Raw genomic sequence first — 18,538 nt, forward strand, 5'->3', positions numbered from 1 at the left:
TCTAGTAAGATCTACCTGTTAAAATAAGAAAGAAATATGTGTGTGTTTGTATTTATATATGTACCATATATATGTATATATATTGAGATATGCATATATATATATATATATATATATATATATATAGTGAGATATACAAACAGATAAAAATAGTTTAACAGGAAGTTTTTTTAAATAACACACACACACACCTATACTAGGTATAGCAAAGTCAACTGGATGAAAAAATTAACCTAGTGACTTTCTCCCCAGTTATTGACTAACAATGGTGTTTCATGATGCATCATCTTCAGATGTTGACCTGAAGCAGGATTGGCTGCTATGCAAGGACCATGAATGTAAATACATTTCAAGCTGAAAAAAATAAAAAAATTTGACTAGTAAGTTTCCCCATAAAACACACACCTAGAAATTGCAAAGGTCAGATTGAAATTTCAAAGTGAACTTGAACCTCCATGAGATTTGTAAAGTCTTAAAGTTGTTAAGGACACTGAAGAGCAGGTTTGGGTCCAACCTGTGCCGTCCAGTGCCCAGTGTCTCTCCCAGGGCCTACCTCCGGGACAGGTTTACAGGATGAAAACCACTGGGGTACCCCTGTTGCTCTCTCTTTGCTGGTTGTGCAGCCAAACGGGAGAGAACAGAGGATGAAGTTTTGATTCACATTTGGATATCTCCAAGGCACAGGGAGGCAGCATTTAACCCTGCTGTGGCCCACGCACCAAAGGAATTAATGCATTGGCCCACGCTGTGGGACTAGGTGGCTGCTGCCCAACCCCCTCGCTGCAGAAGCCTCATCCAGAACTTCACGTATTTAGTACTAGAGTAGCCAAGCCCAACTGACCTTTAAAAGAGTCACCGTGATGTCTTGAACTTAAGTTTCCTTGCTTTTTAGTTGTGTTAACTTGAGTCTGCTGCAGTATAATAAAATTTAATAGAAGGGAGAATTTCTGTTTATCACATTTCATTCAATCCCTGTTTCTCATTCCCTCCAAATAAGGAATTTTTTTCCCATTTAGATTTCCATAAAATTAATTGTTATGAATTACTAACACTTAAGTAAATTTACTCTTTTGAGAGGTCAGATTTCTCCTATGGTTAAAGAATGTTATTGATTGGATAGCTTTCTCTAGTACTGGAAGTACCTAAAGGACTGTATGTGGAGAGGTGAAGAAGAGAGCAAATCGGAAGACCCTGGGTTGCTTTGGGGGCTGCCCTTTGTCATTCGGGAGGCTTAACAGGGTGTTTCAGGGCATGATGGTTTCTGTGTTGAAGAGTCTTAAAGGGGAAACCTGAACAAGATTAAAACATGTGAACCCTCAGCTGAAACCCCCACGGAGCTGGGTCTTCCCGCTGGGAAACCCCACAGGCTGCCTTAGTCAGGGGAACAGCAGGTTCACAAGAATAAGTACATTCAAAATGAACAGCCAATCACCCCCACTCCCATTTTTCTCAACATCGCCCATACATAGATGCTACCCCAAAGACTTGCTCTTCCCACTTCCCAAACTTTCCAGTCTTTCCTGGATTTCCCTCAAGCCCAGCCAAGTAAACTTTTTGTTTCTTTCTTCTCCTTTCCTGGGCTCAGTGCCTTAATGTTCAGAGCAACTTAGCCTTGCATTCTTCTTTTAAAACTTCTGTTTTATTACCTAGATCCAGCAGGCACTCTGGACTTGGGCACAGGAGTTGCTGTGACCCCCCAGCCCCTGGAGAGTTAAGTAGAAAATGGGGCTTTGCTATTAAGGGAACTGTATGAGTTGGTGCTGGGTGACTACCAGCTTAGACCTGGGGGACAGGTGGGGACGAGTGGATCTGGGATGTGCATACCCTGATATTGTATATTCATTTGTTTACTCTCCTTTCCTTTCCCCTACTAGAAACTGCTTATTTTGTTCATTTCTGTATCCATAACCATAAGAATAATGTCTGGCATTTACTAGGCACTTAATAATACTGACTGAATGAATTTAGTGGGCATCTACTATGTTATAGGTGCTGGAAGAGACAGGCAGTGCCAGCATGCTGCAGATGGAAAAACTAAAGTGAAAAGTGATTTTTTCAGTGTTATTCAAAATGGGAACCACTTCTGGATTTCCAGATATCCAGCTTTTGTCTACAACACACAATTTGTTTCAGAGTATAAGTACTCTTGACTTGAAGACTTTCCCTATCCTTTTGTAAGGAAAGAGCCTTTCTAAGAAAAGGACTTCTTCTAAGCTGGCTCCTTTTGTAAGCACTGGTTTCTCTCTAGTTAGTTTTGGGAAAATGCGCATGGCACCATGGAATCTACCAAATAGATGCCCAGAAAAGTAGCACCGTCTAACTGTATTGGTTTGCTATAGCTGCCATGACAAAGTATCACAGAGTGGGGGTCTCAAACAACAGAAATATATTTTCTCACAATTCCGGAGGCCAGAAGGCCCAGATTAAGGTGTTGGCAGGGTTGTTCTCCCAAGGCCTTTCTCTTTAGTTTATAGACGGCCTTCCTCTCCCTGTGTCATCACATGGTTGTCCTTTTGTGCACATCTGTGTCCTAATCTCTTCCTTATAAAGACACCAATCATATTGGACTACGACCCAACCTAATGACCTCATTTTAACTTTATTACCTTTTAAAAGACCTTATCTCCTAATGCAATCATATTCTGAGGTACTGGGGATTAGGACTTCAGTACACAAGTTCTAGAATAGGGACCACAATTCAGCCCATAACACTAATCCTGGTTTTACAAAATGTAGGGTGTATTGTAACCATGCAGCAAACTGCAGCCAGTTCCCTGCTGTCTCCTGCCTTTGGTGGCTGCCTCTTTCTGTTCTTCTCCTTGACCCCAGAATGAGACCAGCAGGGTGGGCAGAGCAGGTCACACAGGGATCCAGAAATCCAAGAAGAGGGTTTTGTACCAAATAAATAAAAGGAATTATCATCCATCTAAGGTTCATTGTTTAAATTACCATGTTTATTTATGTCAACACAAAATACAATAAAACAGCTTACAAAAAAACCATTTATCTTCATGTAATATAACTCTTCAGTGAACAGAAGTACTACTGTTAATGTTTTGGCCTTTTCAAGGTCCAGCCTTGGGTCAAAACAGTATTCAGAGAAATAGCAGGTTCTTTTCTACCTTCCCCAATATACACACAAAGGAAACTCATATTTTCTAGAATTGTATTCTAGTAATAAAAAATATCACGTGTAGAGGTGAACACTAGTGTTGTATCATCACTATCGCAACTTCCTTGTTGCTGTAGATTTTCCCCAGACTCTGGGCTTCAGTCAGGAACACAGTGGGTACATCTGCCCTTCAGGTGTCCAAGGTGATTGTTTAGTAATTCTTTTAGTATAGCTGTGTATTCCCCAAGTGTCTGATTTACCTGAGTTACTTAGAAACCAGAGAAGAAATAAGTCTTCAAGTGATCAAATGTGTACAGATCTATATGGTAGAATTGAAGAAACTTATCATAGATTATCTGTGCCAATTCAGTGGATACATTTGAAGCCTCCATTACATAATGAACTATTCACCTAGTAAAAGGTTTCACGTTACAATTTACTCAAAGGTAACAAACACTGCACCAAAGTACAAGACCTTACCTCATGCTCTAGTAGTTTAAATGCTATTTTAGTCTCAGGACATTTTCAAACAAATGATAGTTACCACTTAACTAACCAAATCTTTCCATCATTTCATGGACAAAAGAGTCTCATACTGTGGAGAGAAGAAGTAGCTTGGAGCTGGAAGATCTAGATTCTGGACCAGTTCTTCTACTCACTCTCTGAGGCTTAGCTTCCTTATCAAATAAGATGACAGTGCTTCATGAAGCAGTTCTAATAGGAAATAATATTCTACAGACTTCATCTCTTCAATCAACCTAGGGATCCCTAATTATCCACATGTAGTTTGCAAGTAAAATCTTACTTTTTAAAGTAAATACACGACGCATATTCACTATATGCAACTGAAATGTGCAAGTAAGTTTATATAAATGGAAACGAATATAGATAGAAAGCCTATTACTCATGAGAGACAGTACTCTTGATGTGTTTGCTTTAAAGGCATTGAAAGTGTTATTCTGTTTAACCCATGTTCCTTTGGCATTATTGGAGCTCTTTTTGATTAAATTATCTGACCATTTAAAGTAAATTTTAATAAGATATTAAAACTTTCATATTCCATTTTCAGGGTTGAGATGACTATGAAACTAAGTAAAATGGATTGAGAAATATGGGAGAAGTAATGGTTTGAAAACTCAGGGTCAGGAGGGAACTGAGTGTAGAAATTTCTTCTTCAGGTAATTAAAAATAATCTAAATAATAGACTATTTTGTTTTTACTGGTAACTCTCTAATTTATTTTTTTTAACTTTCTAATTTATAAATTACTTCTTATAAAATACTTGTTTGTGTACGTGACTTTTAGGTACATGCAAATCCACAGAAATTATTAACACTTATTACATTTGGGACTTCTTTAGAAGAATTGCATCCTCTCCGTTGAAGTAAAAATCAGTATCTCATTTTTCATAGATTTTTAAAAGAATCCGCCTTTAGGAAAGGGCAGATTTCCTAAAAGTTTAAAATTAATTCGCAAGTGTGATTATTTAATGTGAGCATATGGACTTTGCGACTTTGCTGAGACAAAGACTTCAGGTAGCTATATTCCTGCAACAAATGAGATTCTAATTTCAAACATTTTTCAAATGCAAATCAGGCCCCCATGTGTCATTTTGATGATTTTTTGAGGCATTAATGCAACAGAGTTAGTATTCCTCAATGATCCCCAAAGTCACCCCTCTGCTAAGGATATTTCTCTTCCTGATTATTTTGAACCTGCCAACACAGTCTCTAACCTTCATACAGACAATGACTGATCTCCAAATGACCTATTATTATCTTAAACCAACCTCGTTTTGAAGCAACAAAAAAAGAAAAATTAAATAGTGCATTAACATTTCATATCAGCGAAGCAGACTTTTTTCATGCATGAAGTAATTCTATCCATCCGTGGAAAGGTCCATCTTTTGTTTTTCCCTGTGTTTATAGGTTACATTTTTAAAGGTACTGGTAGAGCCTCTGTATAATGGATTGGTTCCCTAAAGAAAAAAAAAGGTTCAAATGAAAGTATGTTATTACTTGGTTTTAATATATTTAAATAATTTCATTGTCCATTACAAACTAGAAGAAGAGAGTCAGGCTCAAGCTTGGAAGCCATTTGAATAATTTTGATTAATCATACTCTTAGCATTTTAAAATTTATACATCTTCATTTAATTTTTTAATATGCAGGACCAGTGCCTTATATGTATCATAAAAATCTTACCCTGTTGGAAACACACTAATTTATAGGTAGAAAATAAGACTTTGGCTGTTTTGTTCACTGCAGTTTTACCACAGTTGAGAGAAGTGTCTAGCCAACAGTAGGCACTAGGCACTCAGTATTTACCAAATTAATAGAATGAACCAATAGGTGGTCCCCAAATGAAATATAAAGTAAAAAACATAAAAAATGGGAAAAGTGAACTTGTAGAAGCATACAAAGATGAATGACATAGTATCTGCCTTTAAGAGACATGCTGCTGGTTGGGGGGCATCATGCAAGGGCACCGATAATCTTCCTAAAATGAGATCAAAATTCAGGATAAACATCTAGCTGCTTGGGAGAAGCAAGGAAAGATCCCTAGGACAGTGAACACCTGCTCTAGATGGTCAAAGAATTCGGTGGCATTCGCTTGCTAGAGAATAGCAGTGTGGAGCACAGAGTCACGAGGCACTAGTGTGTGGGATACGGGGCTCAGGAAGACCTGCAGGCCCCAGGGTAGGTTGGGCAAGATGGCTTTGCTTTTGGGGCAGTGCAGAGGATTTGTGCCAATGTCTGGATAATTCAGCTGTGCTCCTCAGGTTGTAGATGTGTTTCTAGGAGCCATCACCAGGACAACAGGTCCAAGTCTCTGTGGGTGTTTAAAGAAACACCAAGCTTGACCCTCCAATTTCTATCCTTTGGTTGAATTGCTCCAGGCAGGCTCAAGGTGTCTGGGTAAAGTACAGTTTCTTCTCTCCCACTTTCCAAGGTTGACCACACAGGCATGGATGTCAGAGAGCCTGGGTTCAAACCCAGTACCACCGCTTAAGCAATTCTGAGTCGTGGTGCCCTCACCCACAGCAGGCATTACCAAAGTGCCTATGTCATCCATGAAATAGCATACTTTAGAACAGACCCTGTCACATATCAAGTGCTCAGTAAATGCTGCCTCTTCTTTTTTTTTTTTTAAGGTTTTATTTATTTATTTGATAGAGAGAGATAGAGAAAGCAGGAGCAGGAGAAGGAGGGAGAAGCCAAGCAGGGAGCCCGACATTGGGCTCGATCCCAGGACCCTGGGATCATGACCCGAGCTGAAGGCAGACGCCCAATTGACTGAGCCACCCAGGCGCCCCTGCCTCTTCTTATTAGTTCTTATTTATACCTCTTCTTCACATTTGGAATTTCCTTTCCTTTAAGTTTTGGAGAGGGTTAGAAAGATACTTTTCCCCGGAGTTTTCACACTCAACATTTCCAAGCCCACTTCTGCATGTGTGTGAAGTCTAGGTGCCACCGATGACCCTCCAAATTACTAAATCTTGTATTTGGTCTCCTTATGCCATGAATTGTAGAGATGGCAGCAAGTTCTAGACATAGATTTCAAAAACACAATTGTATTTGTTTTCCCAGTACGTTTCTCTCAGTTCCCAGAAGAACTGAATAAAATTGAAAAACATTCCCAGGCATCTCCCCGCTTGTCACCCTTGGATCTGCTGCAGTGTCTTTATTGTGAGGAAGAATCACACCTGCACTTGCTTCTATGTTGCCCAGAGCCAGTGGCCTGACCTCTGACTGAGTAACATGTTACCTTTGTTCATGTGCCTTCAGAGAGAGATGTTATCTCGGTAATGAGGGCAAACAGAAGAGTCTCCTTAGTGGTGGATGATGGGTGAAGGCCAAGTCACCCATATTGCTTCTACTCCTGAACTCCTGAAGTCAACCCAGATAATTCTGAGGACCCCTCAGTCCTTATTTAGTCCTGCTGCCATAAGAACTTGGAATTTGGAGAGTGAAGGGCAAACAGATGTGGTCTTAAATGCAGGTGGAGTCGCATTGGGAAACAAAAATCATGTAGGAATTCTATTAAGTTTAAAAGACTACAAGCTATTAAGTTTAAGCTGGTCATGGAAAAATAAAGGACTCAATTGAAGAGGAAAAATGGCTAAAATAAGTGCATGCTGGGGATGACAAGTGGAGCATTGTCTGGAGGAAGGGGAAGCCTTAGGGAAGAGAAAAAATACTCTGAAAGAATAAATGGGCTGTGAACAGGGTGAGCTTAGATTTTCATAGGACCAGGAACTCTTTTGTGGGCTCCATCCCATATCATGTCAAACATATTAAAATGTGGGGTGCCTGGGTAGCTCAGTCAGTTGAGCGTCCAATTCCTGGTTTCAGCTCAGGACATGATCTCAGGGTTGTGAGATGGAGCCCTGTATTGAGTTCTGCACTCAGTGCAGAGACTGTTTGGTATTCTCTCCCTTTCTCTCCTTTCCTCCCCCTCGGCCCTCTCCTCATGCTGTCTCTCTCTCTCAGATAAATAAACAAACATATTAAAATGCACCCATGTTCCACACTAAGTATAATTTATATGCACTATAAAGGAGGTGACTTAAGTTGACCAAATCCATGATGTTACTTTGCAGACATTCAGTTGAATGTTAATTTTGATTGTGCGGTTTTCGTTCTGTATTTTGAAGCAACTTTTTTCAGGTCTACAATATTTGGGGGCATCTCTTGCAAAGCTAGTTGTAGAGTCTGGTTATGCTAATAGGGGGTGATGGACAAAGCAGACCCCACCCTAATAGGAGGGTAAGGTGGGACTTTAAAGGTGGAGAAAGAGCAAGTATATATTGCTGGGAGGCAGTCGTGTTTCCTGCCCTCAGCTGATGATCAGAACTCAGGAGAATAAGCTCAAAGCAGGTTTTGTTGGCAGGAAAAAGTGTGGCAATGTCTAGTACTGCCTCCTCTAGTGCCCTGTGGGTGGCAACTTCTCTACTGAGGATTTCCCCTGAGACATAGGCTTGGGTCTCCGTTTCATAGGAGTCTGAATTCTTTCACTATTTAGACAAGGTTCGGTTTCCCCCAACAATCTGAGGTGACCAGGCTTATTTCCCCAGGAGTCCAGGGGTGCTAATTTAGGCTGCAGATTCTGTAAATGCAATGGCACATTTTTGGAGCTTGAAAAAGTGGTAATAAGAAAGCTCTCTGTCATGACCCATAGCTCTCTTAATGATTGCCTAACTGCCAAATGCAGACCTGATTTGCTTAGCACAGTACAAAATCAATCCATGACTGCAAGAAATGTCAGACTGAACATTTTTTGCCTCTAGTTAATGACTTGTCATCCTAGAAAAAACGTCTAATCAAAGATGAATTTAAATATCTTCCCTTTGTGTTTTCATAAAGAATATGGATGGGGAGGTTATTTTTAAAAGTATAATAAAAGCTAACCTTTCTTTATGGCTATGATGAAATGTTTCAAGAGGCAAGAAACAAAGCTCTTTCTTGTCCTGAGCTCTGTCACCTTTGGAGTCCAATGGAGGCCTATGGGTCAGGAGACCTAACTACCCGAGCAACTCTGGAGGTCCCCTTGGATTTGAAGACTAGTCAAATTCAGTTCTTCAAGAAGAAACAGGTTTTAGATTAAAAATGGAATCAAACTGAGGACCCCCAAAATGGATGCACTGAGTAACATTTTTCAAATAGGATATATTAGTGAAATTTGAATTGAATTATTTGAATTAAACCTCTTTTGCATCCAAGTGAATAATTATTACCCAGCTATTATCTAGTCAAGAACATCAAATATTTGTTATTAAAAGAAACTCAATTTAACAAGGGAATAATACTTTTCATTTATGATTTTATCTGTTTAATGCGAATTTTTGTTCCATTTTAGATGAAGAAACAGTAAAAATTGAGCATTTGAATTTCAGTCATGTTCTACATCCTGAGGGAAAACAATGCATGTTTTGGGGAAATTAACCATTAATTAAAATGTTATTTTCAAGATATTAATCATTTGTCAGTATTCGTGCCTTTGTATGAGAACATTAAAATGTGCTGGTTAGTAGATACCCAGCACATCATTGCCCAAGTACTTGTTTGCAGAACACCTGCATATTATTTCTGGGAGGGTCAAGGCTGTGCTTGGAAGAGGCTGCAATTAGGTTTTCAGCTCCACCATGAACCAATTGTTTGGGAAGTCTCTTAACTTCTCTGAGCCTCAGTTTCCTTATATTGAAAATGGGATTATTCAGACTACTTCACAGGGCTGACGTTGTTCAACAAGCTACTGCCAAGTGGTTCTTTGTGCCAACTTAACCATATTCTTTTGCCTGATTGCCCTTTTTGACCATTGCCAGGCATTTGCTTGACAGTTAGTGATAGTTAAAAACATCTATGGCCAGGGGATCAGGTGAAGTTAACTGACCCAACACTTCAGCTTCATAATACTATGTTCTAAGTCACCAAACTAACCTATCTGGTTACATTTTACCTTGTTAGGTATGGATAAGTTATATCCTCATTGCAAATCCAAATTTACTTTCCTAAAGGTTTTTGTTTAATTAGGAAAAATTCATACATACACAAAAGAAGAGGAAAGCTGTCTAACAAATCTCTGTAGACCCATCACCCAGATTCAACAATTATCAAGATTTTGCCACATTTGATTCACTATCCCTCTCTCTCTTTTGGCTGAATTATTTCAAAGCAAACCCAATCTTCATTTCCATTCACTCCAAAATATGGATATTTTCTAGCAAAGTCATCATGCCATTATCTTACCTAGTCAAATTAATCACAATGTATTGCTATCATTCTAATACCCAGTCTATATTATCCTTCTTCCAGTTGTCCAAGAAATGTATTCATTTACAGTTGGGCTGTTCAAATTAGGAGCAAAACAAGACCCATGCATTGAATTTGCTTGTTGTGTCTAAAGGCATTTTTAACAGGAAGATGAAATAGATGAAAATTTTTATTGTCCATTGCCCTGCACCAAATGTTATGGTTACTTCAAAATAACTGTTTAAGATAGAGACATTCCCTCATCAGGATAAATTTATCCAAAACAGAAATTCCATTTTCTTTAAGAATTGAAGATATCACTATATACTTGGAGAGAAAAAAAGTGTTAACGTCAATTTATTTGGGCAGATGAACCCAAAGGAACATTGTGTTTGTCTGTATTTTCTCCAGTGATATCACTGTTTTTAGAATCAGCAATGTAAGATAATTGCTATTAGAGAGCTGGGCACACCATTAGAGATAGAAAGATGAAATTAAAACCATGAAATTGTTTCTATGGCCCTCCAGAAATGTAATTATCTGTCCTGTGGAAAAGAAACACAGAAAATTGGAGTCCTGTTTTGTGTTTGTCTACTGTGAAGAGGAGACACATAAATTAGATCTATTGAGTACATGTATTTAAAGGTTGACACTTTTTAGGTATCTTTCAGGTAGCTGTTTAAAATTTGTTATTCAGAAGAACTAACTAGATGGTATTTAAAAAGTCTTCTCAACCTGGCATTGTGACCTATTATAAGTAATGAGTATTTCTATGGAAATTGGCCTGAATTGCCATACTACTCATGAACATTATTCCTTTGGCTATAACACAATCAATTTATGGAAGTGTTTGGATACAGCACCTATGCTTTATCAAATGGGGCCTAAATGATCATCCTGGTGATGAAGATTAAATGTATTTCCTTGATGTCCCTAAGCAGCTATATAAGGAGTTTCATGAGACTCTTCAGAGTGGGGGAAATTCCCACTGCACTGAGAGAAAAAGCCATGCTCTGAGCCCTATCTAGGTCCCAGATAATGGACAGAGGTTCCTTCATCTTCAAAGCAAAAAAAAAAAAAAAAAATCATAGCTGTTAGGGACACAATGAGAGCGGTAGGGAAAGAACATGGCATTCTCACTCTCTGTTAGAGCAGAAGAAAGCTGACATCTATCTCTTCCACAAGTCACTTTCTCCCCTGGACAAGGAATAGCCCCTAAGGGTTTGCATACCGTTTGCCACTTGGCCTTCGACCGTTCTGCTTCAAATTTGGCAACTTCTTTACGATCATGAAATGACACCAGCAGCTTCCAAATGCACAATAGGACGATCCCAATGAGAAGAATAGCCAGTGAAACCCCCAACATGATCATGGGAATATTTGGGGGCTTTGGACAGTCTGTAGAAACAAAGAAAATTACATTAAGAAGATGGTATAATTGGGGCATCTGGGTGGCTCAGTCGGTTGAGCGTCCGGCTCTTGTTCTTAGCTCAGGTCTTGATCTCAGGGTTGTAAGTTCAAGCCCCGGGGCTCCCAGCATGGAACCTTAAAAACTTAAGAAAAAAAAAAAAAAAAAAGAAGAAGGAGAAGAAGAAGAAGAAGGTATAATCAATCTTGTGATGTAGAGAAAACATTTCTCATTAAATTTTCCAACCATATTTTTTTTCCAGTAGAAGGAAAAATAGTAACCCGTTTTATTTTGCTGAATTAAAAACAAATGAGTTACTTGTTGAAGGATAGCCCTATTCCTACAAAGAAGAACAAAAGATAGAGTTTGGTTATTTAAGGCAAATGGATATATACTTGAATGGCTGACTCAAAAAGAGTTAGAATCCAAGAATGAGGATTAATACACACGGAATATATAAAGGGCCATGAAAAAGACTGCAGTTTAATGACTAAAAATGGTCTTTTCTGGGTACGTGATAGAACAGAAATGAAATGTGTATGTGTGTGCGCATTTACACAAACACATGACATTCCTTTTTCATGGATTTCCTTGAAACATGAACTGTCTAGGAGATTGTATTCAAACATATAAACTCCACCCTCCTAAGAAGTTTATTACTTGCTGCTGCTTTTTTTTTTTTTTAATAGACAGAAGACAATGATGGCTTTTAGTTTTATTTTAACATTAATGCAGTGTTCTGGTGTCCTGGAAAGTTCCTGGACTGGGATCAGAAGAGGTGGGTTCAATTTGCGTCCAATGTATAGTAGCTATCTGATATAAAACAAGTCCCATGACCTCTCTGAGCCCCAGGATCCTCAACCATCAAACAAAGTGGTGGGACTTCAGCATTCCCTTAACTTCCTTAAGGATAAGACTGAGCTCAGGTGCTCATGCTTATTAAACTCACAGCTTCCTAGATCCCTCCCCAGAGATTCTAATTCAGTGGGTCTTAGATGGAGCCACAGATGATGATGATGATGATGATGATGATGATGATGATGATGATGATTAACAGTATCCCAGTGAATTCTTATCTTCAGGGAAGTTGGGAAACTAGATGTTCTGTGTGGTCCTTTCAACTTAAAACATTCTATGAAATGTTATTTTGACTCTATTGATGATATTAATATAATTTTACAATTACACAGCGCCTTCCCTCACTGACAGCAGAATGACTAATAATTCTTCCAATATGCCTGGGAGATGATACATTTCTTAATGAAACATTATAATTAAGCTCTCCCCTTGCTTTCATGAGAAAAAAACCCCACATAAAAATTATCATTAAGTATCTGTCTCCCTCTGCAAGAAGTGAGGCAAATCTGTGGTATCTGGGGAGGAAATGAATCATGCTTAGTTTATCCTAACTCTTATTGCTTTTAGATATTTAATAAGGAGAGTTATACACACAGGACTTGTCATGCTGCTTTCAAGGTATGGATCTATAACTGATCTGAATTTGAGCAGGACTAATGACCCCACAACAGCATGATGCCTGGCCTCACACACTTTTGTTCTTTGGATGAAACAAAAACAAACAAACAAACAAACAAACCATGTAAGGACATTATGCAGAAATAAGTAAAGGAGCTAATGAAGTAGTTACTATGGTATGAAGATCTAAAGACTGCTTCCAGCATAACAAATGAACCATGGCTGCTTCTAAGGGGTTAGCAACAGTATTGCAAAGAAAGTGGCGGGCATGTGTCAGTGAGAATATATACTGGCTACATCTTTGACTACGGAATGTCTGGGGTGGGGCATAGCATGTTCTTGTGGAAAGCAAAATGAAGCTTGCTAGACCCTGCAGCCAGAATGTGAATTAGGAGGGCTCTTCCGTAGAGAATAAATAAAGGAGGAACATGCATGGCCTGGCAGAGATAATTTTTTAAGAACTTAGGGTCATTATACATTTATACATTGAGAATACATTATACATTGAAATATTCTACATTTCTCAGGAAAAGATTTTGTCCCAAGTACCACAGCAGGTATTACACAATAGAAATGTCCACTATTTATACTGTCTTTAGTGTTTCCTGAGATGTTCAGACTGAAGGCATATTTCTAGGTGGGAGAAGAGGCGCCATGTTGACTGTCAAGTCCTGGCCAGTGCCAGCTGGTTCTCAGGTCCTGAATCCCTGAGCTGCCAGCCTGCCAGCTCTGTCACATGCAGCTATTGAACCCAGAAATGTGACTTTTCCGAATTAGGTTGTGTGGTAAGTATAAAACTCACATTGATTGTGAAGACTTAGTATGGAAAAAAATAAAGCATCTCAATAATTTCTGTATTGATTACATGCTAAATGACAATAGTTTAGATAGAATGGATTGAATAAAACATTACTAAAATCCATTTCACCAGATTTTTACTCTTTAGTGGGATTACTAGAAAATTTAAAATTACATATGTGGTTTGCATAACATTTCTATTGCTGCCGATCTAACAGGTTTCCATACAGCCAGTGGGAGGCAGTAAAGCACAGTAGTTAAGAGCACAAGCTCCAAGCCAACCGGCCAGATTTTCCCAGCCAGCACTGGTACGTAATTACTGCAAGACTTAACACATTTTTTAACTTCTTTTTGCCTCAATTTCCTTATCTGTAAAATGGAAATAAGAGCAATATGCTTTACATGGTTGTTATATGGAAGGTACTAAAAGAATTAATGCATGTAAAACATATGGAATGATACCTGGCATATGTAAAACATATAGAATGATACCTGGTATATGGCATTAGTAAGGGCTCAATAAATGAGACCTGCTATTATTATTAGCAGTAGTATTAGTAGTATTACTACAACTATACTCTTCCTGCTTTTCTATCCTCAAGAGTTCAAAGGCCTGGAACCTCCACATTGGGACCTGTGGGTGTAACATCCACACCTACATTCCTGCCAGGAAGGCTCCCAACTGTCATTCCTTAACTGTGGCTCTTATGAATGTTGCTCTTCTTCTCTGAAAATTCTTCCAGATGTAAGGAAAAAGACGAGCAAAGATCCCTCTACATCCACATACACCCTGATGGTGACTGTTCGCTTGGTTTCTTTTGAAATTTGTTTGTAGGACCGTGGGAATGCTTAGCCTTCACTTCCTCCCTCCTATCGTTGCGTCTGATGTGCAGTCCTGGGATTCTCCAGTCTTAGTGCTGTGAGAAGGGCTTACAGATTCTAGGACAGGCTCTGTCTTCAGGGCCCCTAGAAGCTTGGGTCCTACCTAGGAACGGGAATATTTGCCACGGAGAAGCATCCTTGGAGCTGTCAGGTGACTCCTGTTTAGCCTCGGGAAGCTAATTTTCTCCCTCACTTTTCCCAACTACAAAAGCACAGGGAGAAGAAAAAGCCCTAATAAGAAGTCATCAGGGAGTCTGAGTGCTTTTGTTTATGTGCCACTCAGATTGCGTGGAAGCACCAAAACAAACAAACAAACAAACAAACAATGACCAAGAGTTCGGTAACAAGGATGCCCTTATCAGCTAAAGGCATGTTTCTTTCTGTCACACACACACAAGATAAAAATAAAAGTAAAACCAACCAGATACAAAAGCCCTTGAATTAAAAACAATTCTGGAAGTTCATTTTTGTTGTTTGGAACTCATTTTTCCAATGGAATCAATATTAAAAGGAATGGCTTTGATTTCAGGAGGACTTGCTAAAGCTCCTGCCACTGCCACAGAGGCTTGGAGGGTGTAGTCCCACGAATCTGACTTTATAAAACACATAACTAGGAGGCAGGTTTTTTGTATTAGGTAATTCTTCCTTGTACAGCAGGATTCACATTAAATTTCCTTAACTAATGGCCTCTACAAAGTATTTTATATATGCATTTCAAAGAAGTTGATTTATATGAAATTTTCAAAGCAAGTCCCAGGTGCACTCTGCCCACCTGAGCTTCAAGGCCAAGGTCACAATCATACCTTTGTATCTTGTATTGTGCTGACTTCTACCTCTCCTTGACCCTCAACTCTGCAATGTGGTATTTTTCTAATATTTTCTTCCTTGGTTTATACTGTCTTGAACTTACTTTTTGGTTACTTTGGTATTGCTTTGGTTTTTACACTCTTTAGTGGTGGCAGTTTGATTCTCTTGGCTTTAAATTCAGGACTTAATTATTTTGTTGGCACATTGATAAGCAAGCACACACAACAAAACACATCTCCCTGCTAGCCTGCCCTTGCTGCTATTGTCTGGGCAGAACCAGGCTCCAAGCTTTTTGGAAGACGAGAAGGAGGTTGCTGACAGGGTCTGGAGAGATCTGATTTAATGCAGCTGTCATTTCTGCCAGAAAGATTTAGGAACACATCATTAATTGAAGACAGAAAGAGGCACCTGTGAATATCTAAGACCACAGCCAGGGAGGTCTTGAAGCCATCCGTAGCAGAGTAGTATTAGAATGCAGAGTCCTTGGGGCGCCTGGGTGGCTCAGTCAGTTAAGCGTCTGCCTTCTGCTCAGGTCATGATCTCGGGGTCCTGGGATTGAGCAGACTTCCTGCCCAGTGGGGAGTCTGTTTCTCCCTCTCCCTCTGCTTCCCCTCCCCCACCCCCACTTGTGCTCTTTCTCAAATTAAAAAAAAAAAATGCATGGGGAGTCCAGGGCCACACATCACACCTGCTGACTCAGGATGCACAGGATGCAGGCATTTTAACAAGCCCCCAGGTGAGTCTGACACTCACTAAAATTTAAAACTTCTCAATAAAAGTACCTTTTATACTATTTTCTTTTCTACCTGTATAAACTTCTCTCTCTCCTTCACTGAAGAGATTTTTATTTGAGAGCTTCCCAAGTTCCAAGCGAACTCCATATGGATGGTATGGGTGAAAACCCACAGAAGCGATGGACTCTTTGTATGTATGGATCACTTCCTTCCTCACCTGCTGCTTCATGTCTTTTCTGACTCAATGACCCATTACTGTAGGTTATGAACTGGCACATTTTTATATGCATTATTCTATTTAATCCTTGAGTCAACCCTCAGAAGAAAGTACTATTATTTTTCCCATTTTACAGATAAGGAAATAGAGACTCAGAGGCAAGTATCTTCCAGAATATCAAGCAGCTATTAAGTGGCAGAGCAGGATTTGAGCCAAGGTTTGCCTGATGCAAATCTCATTCTTTTCGACTATTATGCTCCTCACTACTAGCCATTCCTAAAGATATACCTTCTTCTAATATTGGACTTTATCATAAGTCCATCTTTCTATAAACCATCAGCCAGCTTTTGAGGTAATAATGCTTAGTACAAATATATCTTGTTATGCGGGCTAAGGAAGAGACATTGGAACACATCAAAACTTTCAACAGGTATATTTCAATCACGGAGAAAGTAGAAGCACTCTATCAAAATTTTGGCAATGTCTCTCCTGGAGAGCTACCACAAGCATCTTTCTGGTTGTTTCTTCCTCTCCCATGTGGTATCACTTACCATTGACAATGGAAGGCATGCCACCCACCTTTCTCACTGATGCTGTGAATGATGCTTTTCCCTTCATTATCTGTAGTTATTAGGAATGTAATAAGACATTCATTTTCTCCTTGCAGAGAACAGGGAACAGAACTATCCTTTGAAAAATCTGCAGATAAAGGAGTCATTCATTAGATTAAATGGGATTCCAAAAGAGATTATTTTTAAAGCAAAGTGGTATTAAGTTTTAATATGCAAATAAGAATTTCCAACACTGCAGAATAGGAATAGAAAAGACATAGGATTTTTCCCACCACCTGAAGTTTTAGTTTCTATTCATGTTCCAGAAGAACAGTTCCAGGTGTGGTCAATCAGGACTGACCATCAAATGCACTTATCATACTGATGGGGGGCAGAATTTCAATAGAGTGAAAGTACTTAAAGGCAGGTATGCCTAGTTGTTTGGGGAATAGAATGGCTCTGATTGTGGTAATGAGGGGGCTGTATGTTCCTCTTGGCTGACAGCATCTGGGAGGAAGCCTAGATTACATTTCAGAAAAAGACAACACAGCCCAAACTGATACTGATACTTCTAAGGGGGCCTTTCCCACAGTCAAGATTGCTGGCCATGTATTGTCACAACAGTAAATACCAATTAATATCAGGAAATGGGCATTGAAGTGTTATGTACTCAGGGATTGGGGGATGAAAGTAAACCCCAGATTAAAAGGAACCCAGTTGACAGTTGGCCTACCATTCAATATAGCCCTTTGTTAATTCAAAAAAAAAATAATAATAATCCAGTTTTCCTCAAATCTTTTTCAAAAAGAAATGTTTTCTTACTGAGCTTATTCAAAAGGCAGAAAATGAATGTCACTACAGAAACTGAAAATAGAGTAAAATGGTCAGTCCTAGATGTCAACATTATTTATCAGAATTTGTAGTGGTCTGGTACCTATGCCAGAATTATGTAGCATTTTCCAAATTAAAAAAAAAAAACCCAAAAACAAAAAAACCCACAAAACTTGCTTAAAATTCTCCTATCTTCTAAGTTGGAGACTTTGTAATGATACTGTTACAAACACTTTTTTTGGAAACCAAACTGTTTTTCAGAAACTTATAAACAGAACAACTGTTTGCTTTTAACCTAAAATTTTGACATGATCCAATATTAGTGTATTATGTATGACACAGTGGGTCAGAGTATTGAAACTGGGACTGTCCCAGATAATCTTGGACATACTCTTGCTAGACCTATAACGTTTCTTATTAGCTTAAAAATAAAACAGTTTTAATAAAACAGAATCTATATGTGTTTCTTTGATTCTAACAAAGAAAAAGTAAATAACATGCTATTCATTGCTCAACAATGCTGTAGCCACAGAAAGAAAAATGTTGTTTTTGCATTTAATTTATAAGATAAAAACCTCATGTCAGGGTCTGTGAGAAGAATGTCTGTATTATCTATGAAAAAAGGGACTAGTAAAACATTTAGCATTTTGGATAGGATTTCAGATGATAGATTTAAGTAAAGAAATTGCTTTTGAATCTATTAGAAGCATCTATTTACATAGGACTATTAGGAAATCTAATTCTAAATCATTCTCATCTGGTCATTCCCAAATGTTTAGGATCTTCTAAATCACCTGGGATTTTTTTCAAATAAGGATTCCAGGGACCCTCCTGGGTATCTGATTTGAGAGGGCAGTGGTATGCACAGGAGCTTGTATTTTAGTGAGTTGTTTAATAGTATTTTTAATATGGTGATCGGATTATGACATTTGGGAACCTCTGGGCAACAGTTGATTAGTGATATTTGTG

General features: G+C 38.8%; 1 protein-coding gene across 6 annotated transcripts in view; it reads right to left on the minus strand.

Moving 5' to 3' along the window:
• Nucleotides 1-2,932: 2,932 nt before the first annotated feature.
• ITGB6 (integrin subunit beta 6) overlaps nucleotides 2,933-18,538 on the minus strand; it is a 127,284-nt gene continuing 111,678 nt past the window's right edge. For all 6 annotated transcript variants that reach the window (XM_087860968.1, XM_087860973.1, XM_087860976.1 and 3 more), the window contains 3 exons: nucleotides 16,767-16,886; nucleotides 11,097-11,263; nucleotides 2,933-5,090 (listed from right to left, as the gene is read on the minus strand). In XM_087860968.1, coding sequence (XP_087717094.1) covers nucleotides 4,992-5,090; nucleotides 11,097-11,263; nucleotides 16,767-16,886 — 386 coding nt within the window. In that variant the 3' untranslated portion in view covers nucleotides 2,933-4,991. The remainder of the gene's footprint in view (nucleotides 5,091-11,096; nucleotides 11,264-16,766; nucleotides 16,887-18,538) is intronic.

This window comes from Ursus americanus, chromosome 1 (assembly GCF_024610735.1).
Source record: "Ursus americanus isolate L20-20 chromosome 1, mUrsAme1.1.p, whole genome shotgun sequence".
In the NCBI taxonomy this organism is placed as follows: domain Eukaryota; kingdom Metazoa; phylum Chordata; class Mammalia; order Carnivora; family Ursidae; genus Ursus; species Ursus americanus.